General features: G+C 34.5%; 1 protein-coding gene across 1 annotated transcript; it reads left to right on the top strand.

The window, feature by feature from the left end:
• The first annotated feature begins 2,253 nt into the window (after positions 1-2,253).
• Positions 2,254-5,179, top strand: LOC133821680 (homeobox protein knotted-1-like LET6). The gene is made up of 3 exons (XM_062253842.1): positions 2,254-2,556; positions 3,913-4,026; positions 4,881-5,179. The coding sequence occupies exons 1-3, from the start codon at positions 2,308-2,310 to the stop codon at positions 5,010-5,012; spliced, it is 495 nt and encodes a 164-aa protein (XP_062109826.1). The 5' UTR covers positions 2,254-2,307; the 3' UTR covers positions 5,013-5,179.
• The last annotated feature ends 16,790 nt before the right edge of the window (positions 5,180-21,969 follow it).

Genomic DNA, 21,969 nt, shown 5'->3' with positions numbered 1-21,969 from the left:
TTTTATTTTACTGTTTTAATATTGATAAACATTATTACACTTTCTTAATAGGTGAGATTGTGTTTATATATGTTTATATATTGTATATACTTTTGTAAATAGTATATGTTTATATATTGTATATGTGATGTTATTATAGTAAATTCTTTACTAAGTGAAAAATGCCCTATATATATGATACAATTTATAAAGAAAATTTGCATAACTACCACATATATTGAGTTATATTAGTTTAATGTGTAGAAGTTCAATTGTGTAATTATATGTAAATTAATGATGGACTAACTGCCTAATTAACACTTAGGGAAATTAAAAGTGATGATCGATGTGGTCTTTGATAATTGCATATATAGCGACATTTGAGGTACGTACGTACGTTATCTTATCCATGTCTGCAAAAACATATATATATATGTCATCATCTTCTCAGAATTTTTCGTACAATGACTTGACTACTGTAGAATCATCATCATGTTATGTAGCTAGATTAATAATGTCACATCTGTATTTAATGTTTCATATGCTACGATAATTAATATATATATATTTAACATATATAGATTCCAACATCACAAACATTGACGTTTTTATTCATATTAGGAAATATACTATGTTATGGGATTGGTGGTTTAGGATATATATGTTAGAGTATTTTTTATGATAGATTGAGAATGAATTTGTTACAACTAATTAATTGATTTTTATTCCTTTAATATATCAAAGCCAAGGGTAACATTTATTTGTTATTTAATTTGAATTTTTTAATTAAATGCAGGAATATGTCAATTAAGTTTTGAGAAAATATCTCAATTTTTATAATTGTTGCAGAGACTCTGATAATGTCTCACTAGTATAGGTATCCAAGTTCACTGTCCATTTTGACTTTCGGTAACTTCTTCTAAAGAGTTCGTAAAATTTTAGAAATTTGTGTACTCATTCTAATTTTTTTATTTTTTTTATTTTGTAAATCTAAAACTATCAATAACAATAGCAAGTTTATATTTTCGATGTTCTTTGTATAAAAATGTTTATATATCTATATTTCATTCCATCTAACAATAGTAAGTGATTGTTACTCTCATAAATATATATTGTATAAATTTTCTAAATTTTTTAAATCATTTGACATGTAATCATACATGAGATGAGATGGGTAATAAGATCATTTTGGCATATATATCGTTTATAATATATATATAACAAACCTAAAATTTGTATGTTGAATAAGGGGCAGTAGTAGTAGGAGAAGGAAGTCAATAATAGGTTGAATAATTGTTGAAACATTGTATTGTTTATATATGAACACGTATGTACACAACAGAAGCAAAAGATTGAGTAATTAACATAGTGAAGATCCGGTGTCAGAAGACATCACGTGAATTACACGTGAATCACTAGTGATCGATCGTTTCAGTAAGAAATGGGAAGAAACTACTGTTCTAAAATTTAAAAAAAGCACCTAGTACTGTAGCAAATATGGAAAAATATTAAATAAAAAAAGCACACAGAAGAGACCTTATTATTACAGATGACTACTACTACTACAACTAGCTATGTCTATCTATGTGTGTATATATATATTTATATATATAGTGCAGTGCAGTGCAGTGCAGAGTGTTCTGTGTAAGTAACTACTGTTGATACATAACTGGACAAAAGTATCAGTTTCTTTATCTGCCAATCAATGACGCAACAAAGTATAAAACTACAACGTGCAACAGTAAACGACACGGAAATTTGCGCCTAATGGGTGTTTCAGGAGAGGGATAAATAGTTCAAAAAGCTGCTTTAATCGAACACAAAACTATTGACACGTTCCTTTCACCTCAAAAACCGAAGCCAAAAATACACATCCACTCCTTTCATTTCATTTTTTAATATTTATCTTCAATATTATCTCTACAATATTATTCTCCAGCCTCTCGATATAATAATGATCGATGTTGATTCTTCTTTAGTTTTTAGATTCATATATTATGTAGCCTCCTTAGCATTATTATATACTTACTTCTCTATAATACAAGTAATTATAAATCACCTTTAATCGTAAATTCATGCTGCATGCATGGACCTACGTACGTACGAATAATATTGGTACAGGTAACAGGTAACAACAGGTAACAGGTAACAGGTAACAGGTTACCTTTTCTCTCTCTCTCTCTCTCTCTCCTTTCCCAATAATAAGTTGGCAAAAGGTATGCAGAATAAGAGTACGTACTTGTTGGCTTCTCATGCACTACAATCTATCTCATTTTGGCAATCGAAGATAGCTAGAGAGAAATTAAGAAGAAGAGAGAGAGAGATAGAATGGGAGAAAACAGTGGTGAGACTACTGAGAATAGTAATAGTATAGTTAGGGCTTTTGAAGGAGCTGCTATTGCTATTGCTGATGAAGTTGAAAATGATGTTTTTGACGTTGATGATGATGATGATAATGATAATGATGATGATGATAATGATGAGAAGAAGAAGAAGAAGATTCTGATGATGAAGAGGATGATTTCCGAACATCCTTTGTTTCACCTCTTGATTGACACTCATTTCAACTGTTTGAAGGTTTTTAATTTTTTTTTATCTCCCCTAGCTCTTATTTCCTAAGTTCATTAGCTTTCTCCATTAATATATTGATGATCTATATATATATGTGTGTGTGTGTGTGTGTGTGTGTATAGCAATTGACTTATGATAAATCTCTTGGCCGAAAAAAGAAAAATTAATTAAGAATATTAAATGTATATACCTGCGTGAATTTTTCATAATAATTATTAGGTTGGCTTGTCTATTATGTATAAATATGATTTAATATATATAGGACATATATGGAATTTCTTTTTGTACTTTCCTGTTATTAATTTTTTGTATATATAAAGACATATTAATTTGACTAACTTTCTCATGATCAAGTGTGCGCTAGTGCAATTATGTACTGGGGAAAAATATTGATATTTGTATATATGTACCTAGTAATGACAACTAATTATTTTGTTCAAACATATATAATCAGAATATATATTTAAGAGTAAGTTGCCTATATATTTATTAATTTTTAAGAGGATTGGTATGGAGACAAATGCATTCTATTAATAAACTCGTTTTTTAATGTGTGGTTCACAACTTAATAATTGGCTAAATATCAAGCCCTAATTCAATAAGCGCATGAACTCATGTATAGAAATATATTTATATATATATATATATATATATATTCCAAACAGGGCTTTAGCAAAAGATAAAGAAAGTGAAGGCAATTTGAGGTAGGGTATGATAAAGAAAACCTTATACATGGTAAACTATACAAATATATGCATAGTAAGTTTGAGTTGTCAGATCTTTATAATAATTATTAAAAGATTTTTTAACTTTTGCATAATTATTATTCAGTCTCGATCTTTGTATATATGTATGCTTGTCTGTATGCATATTTACATACATAATATAAATAGTGTAAATTAAGGTATAATCGAGACTGAATAATAGCTAGTGTAATATATATATATGTGTGTGTGTGTGTTATATGGTATATATATATACTTGAGATAATTATAATGGAGTTGCGATCATAAGTCAAAAAAAAAAGGTAAGAGATTTTTTTATTCAAAAACCATATAATTGTAAGTTGTGTGTTTCCACTTTTTGTTTTGCATGATTAATTAATTAATTAATAAGCAGATGGGTAGGTAAGATGACTGACTTTAATTCTATGAATGCATAGAATAATGACTATTTAGTTCATTGAGTCAGAGCAAAATATATTTATATAATAATAAAAATAAATATAATATACTCTCTGGCTAGGTTTTAGAAGGACAAAGGAAGATGATGAGGTCATGTATGTATATATACATATATATATATATATGTTGGTCTGTGAAAAATAGTAACTAATGATATAAATATATATTTATATGTCAGGTGGGATTGGGTGAAATTGATCGAGAAACTGCTGTCACAACAGCTTATAATAACAACAGCTGCCAAGCCACTTCCAAAATTACTCCTAATTCTCCGGAGCTTGATAAGTTTATGGTATGTATACCTAATAATATTTTGTTCATTTTTAATTTTATGATCAAGACTAGTATAAATAAAGATACAAATTTTATCATTAAATTTCATCATACAATGGTGTTATGTATAATCCCATGCACCCACATCTCTCTCTCAAATCTTAACCATTATGTGATGATAAAATTATTTAGAATTTTGAACCAACCGATATTAATTTGAAAATACAATACAAACAATATTAAAAAAAAAAAATACAATGTGTATCTGAAGTAAGATAATATGTTAGCTCCTACTCATTTCTTTGTATATATATATATATTTTGTTGGAGTTATGTCGTTTTAAATCTTAATATGTATAATTATTGTGAGTTAGCATTTTTAATACTTATTTTTCTTACTAATTTTGACTATTTAGATTATGTATCTAAATTTTAAAAGTTAGATCTAATTTGAAACATTTGACAAATGTAGAATTTATCTATATAATAGTGAAAGAATATATACATCTTCAAGTGTCCACAGGAGACGCAGAATATAACTATATAAATAACCATGTTTAATAGAAAATTTTATATACATATACATATATGTAAATTTTTATATACCATAATAAACATCTTTATATCAATTAATCTTAATGGCTAAAATTAAAATACATATGAAATTTTTTACACTCACATCACCTAACCACTTAAAATCTTAATAATAGAAGTTTTACTTTATTAATGCAACATAACTTTGGCCTATAATAAATAAACATCTTACAATTAAATATTTTATATATATATAATTAATGTGACTATAAATTATTAATTAATTGTTGGAGATGGTGGTTTGTGTATAATTAATATATAATTTTTTAATATAATTAGGAAGCATATTGTATGGCGTTGAGGAAGCTTAAAGAGGCGATGGAGGAACCTCTGAAGGACGCAACATCCTTCATCTCCACCATCTATTCTCAACTTAATGATCTCTCTCTCCCAGAAAATCAGAAAAAATAACAAACTTTGATTTTCACTACCCACAAAAAATTAAGATCAATAACATATTATATATATATATTACAATATATATATACACTACTACTACTACTACTGGCTAATTAATTAATTAGTTAGTTATTATTAGAATAATATTAGCACTTTATTTTGTTTATGGAGAAGATGATATATATATTGTGCTGATTTGGACCGATATATGTTATTAATGTTGCTGTTATATATATTATTATTATTAATTTTTGCTTTGGATTTGGATATATGTATCTGCATGTTAGTATCTATTTATTCATGTTTGTAATATTTATAAAGGGAAATTCTCCAACAGGTGTTTCACACTTTAAGCCTCCGACCGGTAAGATTCTCAGTATTTTCAATCCTTGAATAGTTTTCGGCGCAATTTTTTTTTTATGACTGTGTATATTGTAGTTATTTAGAACATTCTGCAAATTTTCAAAAAATTCTGATTAGTTTACAGTACCGAAAACTAAGTTCAAACATGTTGTTGCACGCGTAATTAATTTTTTTTATGCGCGTGGAAAATAACATGTTTGAACTTAGTTTTCGGTATTGTAAACTATTTGGAAATTTCTGAAAATTTGCAGAATGCTCTAAGTAGCTACAATATAGACGGTCATAAAAAAAAATCGCGCCGAAAACTATTCACGGGTCAAGAAACACTTAGAGCCCTACTGACAGGGCTTAAAATACAGACCCTATAAGAAAATTATCGTGAAATATATATTGTGTGTATGCTTCTCATCGATTTCTAATAATAATTAAGTTCAGTACTCTTAATTAAGACAAATATATATAACAGATATTGTCTGTTCTAATATTGTGTGATTTCGAAGTGTATATATTAGCTAGGGTTATTATAAACACGTACGTACGTGTTTATTACTGAAGAGCTTGATGTTTAGGCTCTGAATACTATTATATGGATATGTGAGAATTAATTAATGGTATCGTCATAGCTAATCAAGTAATTAATTGAGGCCATTTAATGAAAGCGTTGAGCTCACCGCTCATCACTAGTAATAAATTTTGTGTACCAAAGTGACAAATTCTGACCTAATTAATTAAGTACAAGAGAAGAGAATTATGGATCGATCTGAGAAGCCAATAAAAATATTTTCAGCTAATAATTAAGGGCATCTCTTCTTCTGATACCCCAAACCCAAATGACAGAATCTTAAGCCCAAGTAACCAAATCTTGTGAACACTATATAGCTTACTTGACCAAATCTCTATTATTATTAAATATGTACGAACTAATAATTTACGAATATATATATATATGTTGATACGAGATAATTAATAATAAGACACTCTCATGCAAGTGTGCACGTATATATATATATACACATACACATACATATATATATATATAAAATAAAAAAATAAAAAAAAACTTCGCATTGATATATTACCATGTTCCATGAAAACCATTATAGTTCTCTCCATGAAAGCTAATAATAAGATATTTCAAGAGTTTATTTTAACTCTAAATTTGTGTAATATTCCCCTTATTATATTGTTATTAAGTATTTTAACCCATAATTAAATTAAACGAGAGGTATAGTAATGAACTAATTCGGACCCTAAATATCAGTACATATACAGGGGTACTCGCATTTCTTAGAGAGAAAAACACCAAGAAAAGAGAGTTCTGTTCTGTTGAGAGGATTTTGAGCTTAGCACCACTGGGGTACCTGGGGTTGAGTGTTCATCCTTGTAATGTGAGGAAGACAAATCTCTTGACTGTGGATGGTGTATTTTTTTTAGTTCTCTGATTAATAAATAGGAGTCTTGTGGTAATTTCCCAAGACTGGATGTAGGTTCAAGATCATCTTAGATCTTGTTCTGAACCAATATAATTTGTTGTGTTCTTTTTTACTTTTATCTTTGATTTTTGTGACTACCAAGTGCTTGTGATATTGTTTCTTTGGAGTGATTGTGTTGTATAGATTGAATCTTGCTGCTGAAATCACAATAGATCATAGGCAGCTTAAAATCCAAACGTGTTAATTTTTAATTGATATTCGCGTGCCTTTAATAGTTATAGTTTTAATTTTGAAAAAAATAATTGATATTTATTTTAAATTAAAAATTATGATTCAAATTAAACATTTATATTCAAGTATAAAAACTTATATATTAAAATAACAAAATTTTTACATTCAATAAGATAGTTACAAATCTAAAAAAACAAATTTTAGAACAAATATAAGAATAATCTAGAAATTTATACATTAAAATTTTTAAACTTCTACCCAATCCCAGAAAAGAAACAATTTGATGTTTGCATTATGCATTACAAATATAGCAAAAAAAATAAGCCTTACAAGATATTTGAACTATTTCTTCCCATCAAGTCCATCTTTGTTTGCCTCTTTCAGCTAGCATCAACCCATCATTTAATACTCGCTCTTCAAGGTGTCTAGTTCACTAGTAGTACTCTCTTGCTCCCTCATAATCTACAATTGCACATAAAAGAAGAAGAAAAAAAAAGAATTCAAAGTCACTATAACATGACCTTAGTTCATACAGGTGTGCATATATGACAAGGTTTAAGATAAGTGAGTTGACCACATAAATTGATAATAACATCCACTATACATAAGGAAATGGAGAAAAAAAACTATAAATTAGATAACAATTTATTTCAAGCCATATTCATAAAATGCATTCGAAGCCATATATTCAAGGGCTATCTTATATATAGCCTTACTTTTTACTAGAAATCTCACAGAATAACGACTGTAAATCGGATATCTCAAAAAATTAAAATCCTGCAATAAACACATATATACTATATATCTCAGGGAGCAAGATAATTCACATAACAATTCGACTCATCAAAACAGTCTGTAACGCATACTTAGATCTAAATCAAATTTAATTTCCAAGACTCAAAATAGTTAAAAACTGTAGTTAGAATTTTATACCATAGTGCTCAGAATGAGTCTTTGTTCACTCTGAGTGGCCGTAAGCCGAGACCCATGACGGAGCTCAAGCGACGGTGGTGGTGCCGCCACTCAACGGTGGTGGTTCGGAAAACTAACTACTGGGTTTTAAAACCCAAGCCATGGGAAATGTCGTGGTGATGGTGCTTTAGTTTGAAATGGCTCAGAAAAGCTCGGATCTACGCTTGAAGATTTGGAAATCACCATGGATTCTGACGAACAATGACTTCCAACTCTAGTGACCATTGAGTCTGATTCTTTAGTGGGTTTTGAATCCCAAGAAGCAAGGAGTATGGTGGTGGGGGTGGTTCAGCTCGTGGTGGCTCGAGGTGGCAAAAAAGTGCTCGGAAAGTTTGGGAGAAACCCAAAATCGCATAACTTCGAACACCCCATTGAGGGCCTTAGGTTGCACGGAGAAGCTGGGCTTCGGGGGTTAGGGGTTTAGGGGGACGGCGTTTCGACTAGGATGGAGCGTGGTGGTGGTCGGCAATAGGAGGGTGGTCGTTCGGCCCTGGCAAAGACGACGCAGGGAGAGTGAGAGAGAGAAAGAGCTTTGGGAGAGAGAGAGAGAGAGGGATCCGAAGAGAAAGAGAAAAATGGACATGAGTGATTTTTTTAATTTAGTTATTAATAAACCTTTACTTTATTCATTTTTTTTAAGGATCGCTATAAGCGCCCTAAATACTCTTTTAGGACACTCAAAGTGTGCCCTTAAAAGTCTCCATTGACTCAAATTTCCTCATAGTCTTTTAGGACTCACATTAGTAATTAGGGCTCGCATTGCATGTCCTTAAATATTTTTTTTAAGGACTCTCACAGAGTGTCCTAAAAATTCTAGGAGATATTTTTAGGGCTCTCATCTAGGTGAGTGCCCTAAAAAAGTGTCATAAAAACCAGTTTTTGTATTAGTGAACACAATCAAGAAGCCATGGTAACTTCAGTAAAATTTAAGTTAGAAAAGTTTAATGGTGGTGGGGACTTTGACTTGTGGAGAGAAAGTTTAAATGGAATTATGATGCATCAAAAGTTGGCAAATATGCTTGGAGATAAGAAGGGTCTTGAGGAAAAATACAAACCCGATGAATTGGAGGAGAAGGAAGAGCTAGCCTATTATAACATTATCGTATATTTGTTCGATAATTTGAGGAGGAAAGTTCAGTTAGAGAAAACAACCAGAGGTATATGGGAAAAGCTTGAAAAGCTCTACATGGCACCTTCCTCAACCAACAAAATCAACATTTTTGAAAAACTCTATGGATTCAAAATTACTCATTCTTTATCTCTTGATGCTAATTTAGATTCCTTTAACCAAATTATAAGTTGTTTGGCCAATGTATTACATTTCTGATGCAGAAGGCCAAGTCGTAATCCTTCTAAGGTCGTTGAAAGTCAAGCCAGTGAACAAGTATGGGAGAGACACACATATTCTTGAAGATTTTCTTAAAGCTCTCAAGTCAAAGGAGTTTGAACTTGAGAAAGATAAGGAAAATTCCAAGGACGAAGCTTATTTTGTTAGAGGTTGAAATTCCAAAAGAGATCACTGGAGAATACAAAGCAAGTCACTAGCAAGATCAAAGTCTACTTTTGTGGGAAGCTAGGGCACTTGAAAAGGTTTTGCTTTGAATACAAGAAGAAAATAAGAGAAGATGGAGACTCAAGACGTGATGCAGACTCGGTGGCTGAGGAATCAGACAATTGTTCGTCTGATGGAGATCTCTTAGTGGTCTCGAATAGAAGAACCACAAAAGAATGAATTCTAGACTTCGAATGCACATACCATATGTGCCCAAATTAAGAGAGTTTCTTTGAAAATAAGAAGGTAAATAATGGTTCAATACTAATGGGTAATGATCAATCTTGCAGGGTCATTGATGTTGGAAAAGTTGCCATCAAACACTTTGATGGAACCGTGAGAGTCCTAAATGATGGCAAACACATTTCGACACATTGGAAGATGAGGGCTATCGCTATAAGGCTGACATGGAGACACTAAAGATTGCATAGGGATCCATGATTGTGGAGAAGGGAGAGAAGTTGAATGGCCTATATGTTCTCAAAAGAGAAACGGTGCAAGCAACTATAACTTCAATGCTAAAACATCAAGAATCAGAGATGGAGTTATGGCATAGGCGCATGGGATACATGAGTGAACAAAGAATTAATGAATTGCATAGACAACGGATGCTGAAAAAGTTCAAAATTGGTGGTTTACTGTTCTGTGATACATGTGTACTAGGGAAACATCACAAACTTAAGTTTGCTACAGCAATACACTGCTCAAAAAGGCCACTTGAATACATACATGCTGATCTTTGGGGCTCCAGCAAAAAGGCTACATATTTAGGATTTCACTATTTCTTATCTATTATAGATGACTTTAGTCATTGTGTATCGGTTCATTTACTTAAGACTAAAGATGAGTGCATAAATAAATTTAAATAATGGAAACAAAAAGTAGAAAACCAAAAAGGACTGAAAATTATTTTCTTAAAAACTAATAATGGCTTAGAGTTTATAAATAAAGAATTTGATAAACTTTGTATTGAACATGGTATAAAAAGTCATAGAACTGTGATTCATACTCCTCAACAAAATGGAGTTGTGGACAGAATGAATAGAACACTTCTAAATAAAGTAATATGTATTTTAATAACTTCTAGTTTGAGTAAGCGATTTTGGGGTGAAGCCTTAGCAACTGCATATTATTTAGTGAACCAAAGTCCAGAGAGAGTTTTAGGATTTAAAACACCCTATGAAAAATGGATTGGGAGGACACCAAATTTGAAACAATTAAGAATCTCCACCTTAGGCTAGCTCGAAAGGTAATAAAACTCATCTCCACCTTGTTTCCTAAACGGATTGCTCTTCAAACAAAACATGTAAAGAATCTCGTAGGGTGATGGCTCTTGCCATTACATCTTGAAGTATAGCGACTTTAGTTTCGCTAGGACCCGTTATGAGTTTGTCTGGAGTTAGAAGGGAGCAATACTGACCCAATCAGTGGAGCTCTTAAAGTATTGTTTTAGGGGCAGCAGGGCCCCAGCTTTCATATGCTCAAGGCTTCATGCCGCGAGCTTGTACTTTTGATCTAGCTTGTGTTCGCCTGGTGCGTAAATGCTCCTCTCGTCCTTATAAGGAGCTCGACATACCAGTTTGTTGGATCTTTTGAGGCCATGGGAGGATAGGATGTTAGAGACACACCTTGTGTTTTGAACCAAACTTTCATTGTAGTCGACCTTGAAAAATTAGAACTTGGTGACTGGGAGAGAGCTATTTATTTTGGGACCAAAAGAGGGCGGTGGAGGATTAGAGTAAGGTTGCGAAGCTCTGCTCGAAGAGCTTTCATTATCTCGTAGGAAATTTTGTTAAGTCGGAAAGCGAAAAAGATCGACAAAGAGCGGTCAAGTGGTAAGGCTTGAGGAATGGAAATTAGCTTGGGATGAATCGCGAACCGTAGTCTTTTCCTCTTGCCCTCTTGGAGTTCGGTGATGAAGCTGTTGGAAAAACAATTAGAGTAACGCAGGGGAATAGGCGTGGTGGGCCCATTGTATACAACAATTAAAAAATTTCATCTCTCATATAAACAATTTATATATGATCAAGAAAACATCCAGATAGAAACATTAACATACAATATTATTATTCATGCAACATATATATAAATATACAATATATTTATATATCATATAAACGTATACAACAATATTCAAGAACATAAGTATTTACCTCTTGAAGCCTATCAAGTGTCCTTGAGTCTTTTCGTATATATATATATCGATCTTCCTATCCAGCGCTTTGAGTACTCAAACCACAATCTTCCGGAGTGTTCTCTACACGTCAAGATGTGTGTGGGAGCATAGAGAACGTGAATTTTTAATTTAGGAATCACAAGTATTTCTCAGCACATGAGAATTTGGATTATGGTCTGAGAAATGTTAGAATAAAGAAGAAGAAGACAATCTTTTGTCTAACAAAAATTCTGAAACTTATTATGAATTGTATCTCTCACTTGTGTATTCACTTTTCAGGGATATTTCATTTTTCTTTTATTTATTTATTTAACTAAAATCAATATTCCACAAAATAAGGTATTTACATTACAAGAAATATTGGTCTAAGAGGCGACTTTATTAGGGGCGACTATATGTCGCCTCTAATATTCTAGAAATCAGGGGCGACACATCATTAGTCGCCCCTGATATTGGTATAAATCGCCCCTGATGTTGAGAAATTTTCCCCATTTGTGAAAATTATTAGGGGCGACGTGTCGCCCCTAATATTCTAGAAATCAGGGGCGACACATCATTAGTCGCCCTTGATGTCGAGAAATTTTCGCCATTTGTAAAAATTATTAGGGGCGACACGTCGCCCCTAATATTATAAAATGTCGCCCCTGATACAGACCCTCATTTTCCTCTTTGCCTTATAGTTTCGATTTCTTTATTACTGCAGACCTCACCCTCACTCTCACTCTCACTCTCGATCTCAGCCTCACCGCCGCTGCACCCTCACCCTCACTCTCGATCTCAGCCTCACCGCCACCGTCGCCGCTGCACCCTCACTATCACTCTCACTCTCGATCTCAGCCTCATCGCCGCTGCACCCTCACCCCCACCCTCACCCTCACTCTCGATCTCAGCCTCACCGCCACCGTCGCCGTACCCTCACCCTCACCCTCACCCTCACCCTCACCCTCACTCTAGATCTCAGCCAGCTGATTGTAGCCGCACCGCCACCGTCGCCGCACCCTCACCCTCACTCTCACTCACTACTACAAAACTGGGCTTTCCCGACACCTAACCACGACAGTCAACTCTGTTGACTGTCGTAATTGCTTAGTGTGACTCTACGCCGACAGTTAAAAACTGTAGGCATAGAGACCAACACCGACAGCTAATAACTGTTGCCGTTGCTTTTGACTGTCGCTATTGGCCCCAACGCCGACAGTTAATTCGAGACCAATGCCGACAGTTAAAATGTGTCGCTATTGACCCCAACGCCGACAGTTAATTCTAGACCAATGCTAATACTAGATTAAAATTAAAAAAGGGTTTTAGTTTTAATAGCTGAAAACATAAAATGAAATAAATATCAATGATTGAATAACTAAGGATATAACGATATTAAAGAAATAGTCAAGAATTACTCTCCACCTTCAACAATCAATCTATCAACAATGATGAATAATATTCCCTATTCCCAATTAAACTATTAACCCCGCAGATAACACTTAAGCAGTCAATTATCCCAGTTTCCCTAATATAATTAATTAAAGCTAAGCGCTCTTAATTAACCCTTTTTACCCAATAATAAACCCATTAAGCATGCAATTTATTTAACCTAGTAAAAGCATTACACTTTGTGGAAACAAGATAATCTAGGCAACAAATTCATTAAGCATGCAATATATTTAACCTAGGTTCTATTTCTCATCACAATTAGAATACACGTCACAATACCTTAATTGCAATTTATCACTTTACTTAGAATCCTAAACTATTAGGTGAATAGAAATCCTAAGATGATAGTAGAACAATGCAAAACCTTAATTAGTGGCCATCTAAACAAGATTTTACAAGATCCATGACATTCAAATAGAAAAATAGAAGCAATTTAATATAAGGGAATAAAAAAAATAAAATTCATCAATGCATTCAAGATATCATGTCTAGGGTTTTGAAATAACCCTTAACTATAAAGAAAACTACTCCATAATCATATTCATATTCATAAACATAAATATTCAATGAAAATAAAAGTGTTTTGAGAAGAAAGAAAAACTAGATTGAAGAATATAGATGATGATGTTTTTTCCTCCTCCTCTGCTGCTCTAGCCTCTAAAAATCGCAATCCAAAGTTATGATAAAATTTAACCCTAATCCCTTTTATAGCCCCCAATAATTACATTTAAAATTTAAATTTTAAAGAAAAATTTGTCGCACGGCCGCGGCCAGTAATTCTTGATGGCCGCGGCCACGGGTCATATTCTGGGCCATGTTCACGCGGAGGCCGCGACCAGGAGATCATGTTGGCCGCGGCCAATACTCCCTGTCTCCCAGGCCGCGACCAGTAAATGCTGGTGGCCGCGGCCACTGATCATTTTCTGCTCCTATATTTTTTTCTTCATAATCTCCAACTTAGGCTCAATCATCGGGTTTAGGGACTTCGAAAACACTTCAATCTCGCTCAAAACTTCATTTTCTCGAGTCATATCATTGCACTTTCATTTTTAACCACAAAATTGTATCAAATTCATCAATAATACCTTATAAAATATTTTATGACTTAAAAATAAAAAATCTCGTAAAACAAAGCTAAGAGCACCTCAAAACACTTTAAAGGAACATTATCTAAATGCCAAAGGATAAAATATATAATATCCAAAATACCCTTATAAAATTCCCCCAGACTTAAACTTTGCTAGTCCGTTAGCGAAATCCCTAATAAAAACTAAAAACTAAATAAATAAAACATAAGCAATGATTTTGTTGAAAGTGTTAGTTATCTCAAAGATTGATCAACCAGAACCAATTGTTCTCCACTAATGTAAACACACATAATCAAGAATCATAAGGTCTTTAAAAGCTTGTAATATAAGGCTAAGGTTGAAGGTAGATGAAAAATGAATATTTAAGCTTAAATCACACCATAGCCTATAAATATCTCCAAACAACAGTGAAAAAATAAATCTAATTGAACACATTATGTTTAAAAATCTAAGATCAAGCTTAATTAACAACTAGACAAGAGTTAAGTACACAATTCATGCATAATTCATCAATTTCCTATGAAACTAGTCTCATTTCAATCAAAAAATTTATCATTGACAAACAACTTCCAACATAATCATGCCATGCTTATGACAACCTAAAAAAAACTAAAAATGATAAACAAAATAAAGTCAAAGCAATAACTACAGAAACATCATAAAAATAAAATCAAAATTGTTTACTTTCAGTTATTCCCTTCCTCCACACTTGTAAGAAACATTGTCCTCAATGCAAATAAAATGAAAGAAAAGAAAGAAAAAGATAAAGAAAAACTCCCTCAACCGAAGTGAATGTTTATTAATTAGGCATCTCCTTGATCATCTTCTGCTTCCTCCTCATTTTCATCATCTTGCATCATGGGAATAGGTGGTGGATATGGTTGAATCCACTGTGGTGCAGGTGGGTAGTTTGTCATGTCCAAACCAAGGTGTATGGCATTCATCCTGAAACAAACATCTTGATAACTAGCCCACTCAATCATGCGCTGCTGATGTGTTTGGAATTCAGTACGGTGAGCATGCAACTCTTGAGATGTAGTGTACAGAGATTCCTCCACAAGTGTCATACGATCTGCCAAGGTCATATTTTTTGTAGATGGCGGTGGTCTAGTCTGAGTATGAGAAGATGAGCTAGCCACTGCAGTGTCAGTGACCTTAAAGTGAGTAATGGAGGATCTATTCAGTATATGCATGGGTTGCAGCAATGGCTCTGAGGGATCCCATTTCACCCCAGCTTGAGCACACATAGCGGTAATGAGATGGGGATGATAGAACCCCTTAGAAACATTTCTGAAACTGCTCTGAATGGAAGACTTAATAATGCGTCCCACATCAATTGTTTTCCCCTTCAAGATAGCATATAGAAGTATAGCAGTATCCACACTCACATCACTAACATGTTTAGTGGGAAATAATTTTGCATTAATAAACTTATGCCATGCTTTTTTAATAACTCCCATTGCCTCTCTCTTAAATTTAATAGGATGACTTGTTTCAGTTAACTTCCATTGGGTATTTGGCTTACACAGAAATTGGATAATCTCATTCAAGTCAGGATTATCAACGATTTGGCTGTACTCATCATTGTCAATGCTATGAAGCCCATAAAATTGATTTATGGCTGCACTTGAGAAGTTCACATTAATTCCTCGCACTGTAGCCATAGCTGTAAATTGAGAAATTCCATTAGCATAGAACTCTCTGACAATAGGGATTATTGCAGCATCTGGTTGTGAACAAAATTTCGTCCAATGTCTTTTCTCAATTTGTTCTGCAATAGATGGATACCCATGACAAATCTCCATATCGAACTCCCTTTCTTCAATCATCGTTTTCTGTTTCACTACCACATCTTGATAGCGTTTGAATGCCTCCTCAGAAATAAATTTGGTGGCATCAAACTCAACCTTAGATGAGAAAACACCTTTAGCATTCTTTCGAAATCTCTTTGGAGCCATTCGTCAGTTCAAGACTCAAAGATAATCTTCCTTAAACACAAATAATTAAGCACTAAAAGAATAATTCAAAATACCCCAAAATATAAAGTCAAAATCCTCTAATTATTCCCAATAAACTTCTGTTAAACCAATAAACATTTCCTCTTCAAAAATATTCAATTAATTCCCCTTAAAACTGAAACATACTCCTCTAAGAACTTTCATCAAACACTTAGTAGGCAAAGACTAACCAATAGTGAAAAAGTACGTTATAGTGTTTCAATCTTCCCAAAATTTAAATTATTACTAATATAACAACATAATCACTTAATCTAAGCCAATTATCACAATATATAAATATTTCATCCACCAAAAACCAATTAATACAAAATACCCAAAATCATATTCTTGAATACTCAAAACCCAATAATCAAAGAATCAAGAAAGGTACTTACTTGTAATTGACTATAGAAAGTCTTTGAAAGCTTGATAATATCAATGAAGCACCTTGAAACTTGTTGATTAATCTCAATAGTCAAATTTAAAAGTTATGGGACTTAAGGTTTTGAAAGGAAATTTGTGTAGACAATGAGGATTTTGATGATAATGTGTGAAAAGTTGTAAAAATATTGAAGATTGATGATAGGATTTAATGATTTTTTTTTGGGAAATAATTGGAGTGAAAATGAGAGGGAAATGATGAAATGATATGAAAAAAATGAGAGTGATTTTTCGGTTTTGGATCTTTGTGTGGGGAGTAATTTTTTTTTTTCTTCTGAAAACGTGAAGTGGTTGCGGCCTGAGCTTATTGGTGGCTGCGGCCACTACTCTCGGTTCTCCAGGCCGCGGCCAGTGATTCTTGATGGCCGCGGCCACGGGTCATATTCTGGGCCATGTTTGCGCGGAGGCCGCGGCCAATAAATACTGGTGGCCGCGACCACTGATCATTTTCTGCTCCTATATTTTTTGTTACGCGCGAAACCAAAATAAAAACCCCCAAATGTTTTCCCCCTCTGTAATTAATACTTTTCCTCTCAAACCCATACCCCAAACCCCAATCTCTCATCTTAAACCCGAAACCTCTCTCTCTCCTCTCAGACCCCATAACTCAAACCCCAAACCTCCCTCTCTCTTCTCTCAGACCTCAAACCCCAAACCCCAAACCACTACATATATATGCGTACGAACAGCTAGCACCGTCCAGCCTTTAATCAGACCATTCGACCATCGCCAAGCCACCTTCTCCTGCATTTGGTCACACTTTCCGTTTGGATCGAAGTCGCACTTCGCCTCTGACTTCGCGCTCATCCTCCGCTGGGTTGATTGAAGATAAGCAGGGCCTCTGCTTGCTGGGTATGCCGCCTCTGCTAGCCGGGTCGAAGAAGTTGAGCATCACCTCATTTGGGTATATGCCTCTCCCACTTGAATCTATATACATTTATATATATATATTATAGGTATGCATTTATATATATATATATTACTCAATTTTTGTTTTCTAAAGGTGATGTGCTGAACTTTAAAATTGTGGTATTTACTATAATCTTGATGAATATGAAAAATCAATATTTTTTGTTTGCTGAAAGTATGATGACCCTTAACCACATAATGTTTAGTCTTTGGGTAGTCGATTCTTCAATTTATTTAGTTCTGAGTGTGTAATATCTACTTGTTTAATTATTATTCTATTAGAAAATGAAATTGGCAGCTAGCTTATTGCATTTTAGTATCATTTCTTTTTATATCTTTTATGTATCGTTTATATATATTTTTTTATTAGTAATGGACAATTCATAATTTTTTCTATAATTTGATTTGTTTGTTTTGTAATATGTTTTCTCGGCATGCATTAAATATTTTTAGTATCTACAACTACAACTACAACTACAACCATCTTTCTTTCTCTATACATAAAACCACTACATATATATGCTGTAGAAATTAATGTTGGTAGACTTTTAACTTGCTAAAATATAATAATATTATTATTAGTTTGATTATAAAAACAATATAAGCCAATTCCTCCCCTTCCGATACTTATTAATGCCCAAAATTTAGTTGATGATATTAGTTATTTATAGATTTTATTGTTTGGCAAAAAGTCGTGTTGAAATTAATCAACTACTCATTACTCTATTTGTTTGTTTTATTGTTAATATTGTAAACTTAATTTTTTTTTTTTATATATTGTTTTGTGAGCAGTGTAGTCTCGGCTAGAGGCATAGACTGTGATTTTGTCTAGATCTTTGGCGTATTTTACCATTGTACTGAGAGTGCTTCAGTGTATGGGGTAAGTCGGTGTTTTGAGAACTGAATAAGTTCTTGTATGAGCTGATTGGTTCTTGTATAAGTTTTTTCTGTTTGCTTTAAGTTTTTCTTGATGGTTTTGTCCTCTTGCTTGTTCTGTTTTGTGTGGTAATCTTAATATCAGGATTAAAAAATATATGCTTTTACTTTTTGTTCTCTGTTTTCTGTTAAGTGTTCCGAATCTTAAGCTTATTTTATAGCAATCAAAGAATAGCTTAAGCTCTGTTTTTTCTGTGAAATCTCTGAAATCTCATTAGTTGTTTTTTTTTATGCAATCAATATTTATGGACTTTGTATCTTGAGGTATTCTTTTGGTTCTTTTATATGTTTAGGATTAATTAGGTGCCCATTTTGTTATTAGTTTATGTATATGTGTGTGTTTAAATCAATTTCTTATCCTGTTTAGAGTATGATTTATGGTTTATTTTAAAGAGTGTTATTAGTTGGTGTGTTGAGATTTTTAGTTAGAAATGTATACCTGTTTGAACTTTTTGAGTTATCCTTAGTTTTTGAGTTGTGATTCATTACTTTGATTCACAATCATATCTTTTTCCAGATCAAGATTTGACTCTTTTTTTTCATTATTATTTGTTTTAAGTGGAAAGATTGGTTTGCTTACAAATGGGGAACTTTTTCATTATTAGCATATTGCAAGTTAAAGTTACAACTAACTCTTATATGTGTCTTGCATTGAGCATAACTCTTATTACTTGGATCCTTTTTATTTTATGTTAATTGTTCCGTGTTTTTTTTTTACTAATCAGGATGTTTTGTTTATTTTTTATTTTTTTGTGAATTAATTATAGTCTTACCATGTTTCGTGTTTGTTTTCATCAATTATATTTATAGCTTCATATAGTTCTCGAAGTTTAACTAAATTATGGATATAAGTTATTAATTTATTTTTTTAATTGTAAAGTTTGATGATTTCAATTTGTTTGATGCTTGATGTATGATATTTTGGTTTACTCTTATGGACAATTGCCTTGAATATTGCTTTTAACAGTTTTGGTTCAAAATGATAATTTGTGCTTGTGCAGGAATTCATCACTTTGAAGAATGATTCTTTATTGTTTTCATAAGGAGATTGATTAACTCTGTATTTTTGGGCTTTGGCTATAGTCAAATATATTTTCTGGAATATCTTTCTGTTGACGCGGTTCTTCGCCAACAGGTAATTAAAAGAAGAAGAGAAAGAGATTAGTGCTAATAATGAACCGAAACAGATATATGATCTTAGCAAATGGAAAGGTGACTCAAGATACGGTTTTTAAGTGGTTCAAAGGTTAAAATCCTTCTACTCCACTAGTCAGTATTATTGCTTTTTACTGGATATTTAGTTTCAGGGCCTTTTTTACAATTGAGAGTCCAACCCTTATTAAGTCCCAGGGTCTCCATATTTATAGGAGAAGGCACCTGGGAGTTGGTAAGAAGGTCATCCCGTGACCCCCTTATCTATCATATCAACTCTGTGACATTCATGATTAATTCCTAAACCTGACACATAAGTGTGGTCAAATCAATAGGTAAGGAGATAATGGGCCGCATGGCCCAACCCAGTCGTGGGTGTCTGAATACGCACGTTCCTGCTGCGTGTCCGAGAAGTCAGGGGGATATCAGACACGTGATGTCTGATATATGCACGTTTACCTTGCATGTGTAGACCTTAAAAAGGATCATGGCCTCCATATCTGGCTTTTACCACGATCTGCACACTTGACTCGACCTTAGGTCTTCAGAGTCCTTCCCCCAGCCTTGGGCGATCTTGGCGAGCCCTTGGGGTCTTCCCGAGCTAAGGAGGTACGGCCTCGAGACAGAAGCTCCGGTATTGGGGCTGTTCATGAGATAGTCATGGCTAGGCCGCAGCTCGGGTTTGCTAATCAGCCCGTGGGAAATCCAGGGCGTACATCTGCCCCCCAAGCTCCTGCTCGTGGTTCTCCCCGTCGTATACAAGACCACAGTAGGGGCTTTTAGGCTTCCCCATGAACTCTTCGCATTCCTCCTCTTATGCAGGCGCCTGATACGTGGAACAACGTGGTTGGTGGCGGTACGTCTTACGAGAACCGCATTTAATGGCCTAGCCTATGCCCAGCCGTCGTTTCGTATTTCAAGTGGAAGGCCTTTGATCCCTCACCAGGGGCATCCAACGACCATCTACACGTGATTTTTCACGTATTAAAAGGGGGTGGCCACCCTACGCATGGGCCACCCTTCCATTCGAAATTTTTCCAAATTTCTCTCCTTCTTCTCTCTTCATTTCAGAAGAACAAAACCTCTTCTCTGTGGCTGCTACTTTCAGCGTTCAAGAAGCTCAGACGCACGGGTTTCTTCGAAGCTTTGGAAACCAATACCCCAACGAAGCTTTCACCAAGGCGACACCTTCATCTACCTCCCAGCCAAACACTGTAAGTTTCCTGACCATGTGCGTTTTGAAAATACATGTCACTGTAGCTTAGGTAAAAATTTTACTGTAGCCGCATGCAAGGGTTTACTGGGTTTTGTGGATACGGAGGATGAAAGCCCTTTTAGGTTAGGGAATCTTTGCTGTAGGAAATCACTTAAGAGTAGGGATTTCTGGATGCTTTTTATGGGGAAAATTTATGGGTAGGAGCTTTGGAACTTTGGGGTGCAAAACCGGGTAGCTTAGGGAACACGCCTTACAAGTGGTTTTGCAATTTTTGCCTACTGAAACTTTCCCCCCAAGGCAGATTCTATCCTGACCCTCCTGACACACGAATTCCGAGTAATCGGGGATCTGTTGGGAGCACAGGCGCGTGTTCCTCGAACCGCGTGGTCCCACTCTCCACGGGCTGGGCTTACCTCCGCTCGTGCAAATAATAATTGCTTTTTCTTCATGCTTGGGTTGCCTTTTCTAAAATGTTTTCTTTTGTTCGCTAGGCGACCAGATGGCACCAAAAAGGAATCCCCCACAAAAGACCGTCGGGAGCTCGGCCTCCCAGCAGGACAAAGGCAAAGCGGTGATGCCGGACTCCCCTATCCCTTGCTTTGGGCCGGCAGTGGAGAAGGAGCTCGAGGTGGCTCCTGATCCATTTTTTGAGGCGGAGAGAATCGTCTCAAAAATCAACAACCAGGCGAAGATCAACAAGATCTTCCTTTCCCACAACATCACGCTGGGGAAGGCGTCTGTGGTGGGTCGACCTGCTGCAGATGACGAGCGGAGCTGTGCGCCGCTCGACGAATCGTTCGCGGCCTAGAGCGGCGAACATTTTAAGGCGGGGGCCTTCCTCCCACTGGATCAGTATTTTGCTGATTTCCTTAACTATGTGAGGTTGGCACCGTTTCAACTCCCGCCCAACTCCTACCGTTTGCTGGTAGGGTTGAAGTATTTGTTTTCAGAAACACGAGTGGGAGGTCCCCACTCCTGTCGACATTTTATATTTTTTCTGCCTCAAAGCCAGCCCGGACCAGCGGGGGCGAGGCGACGGGTTTTACTACTTAACCTGATTCCCCAACACGGC

Source organism: Humulus lupulus, chromosome 3 (genome assembly GCF_963169125.1).
Source record: "Humulus lupulus chromosome 3, drHumLupu1.1, whole genome shotgun sequence".
Classification (NCBI taxonomy): domain Eukaryota; kingdom Viridiplantae; phylum Streptophyta; class Magnoliopsida; order Rosales; family Cannabaceae; genus Humulus; species Humulus lupulus.
Note: the sequence above shows the minus strand (reverse complement) of the source record. Positions and strands in the feature narration are given on the sequence as shown.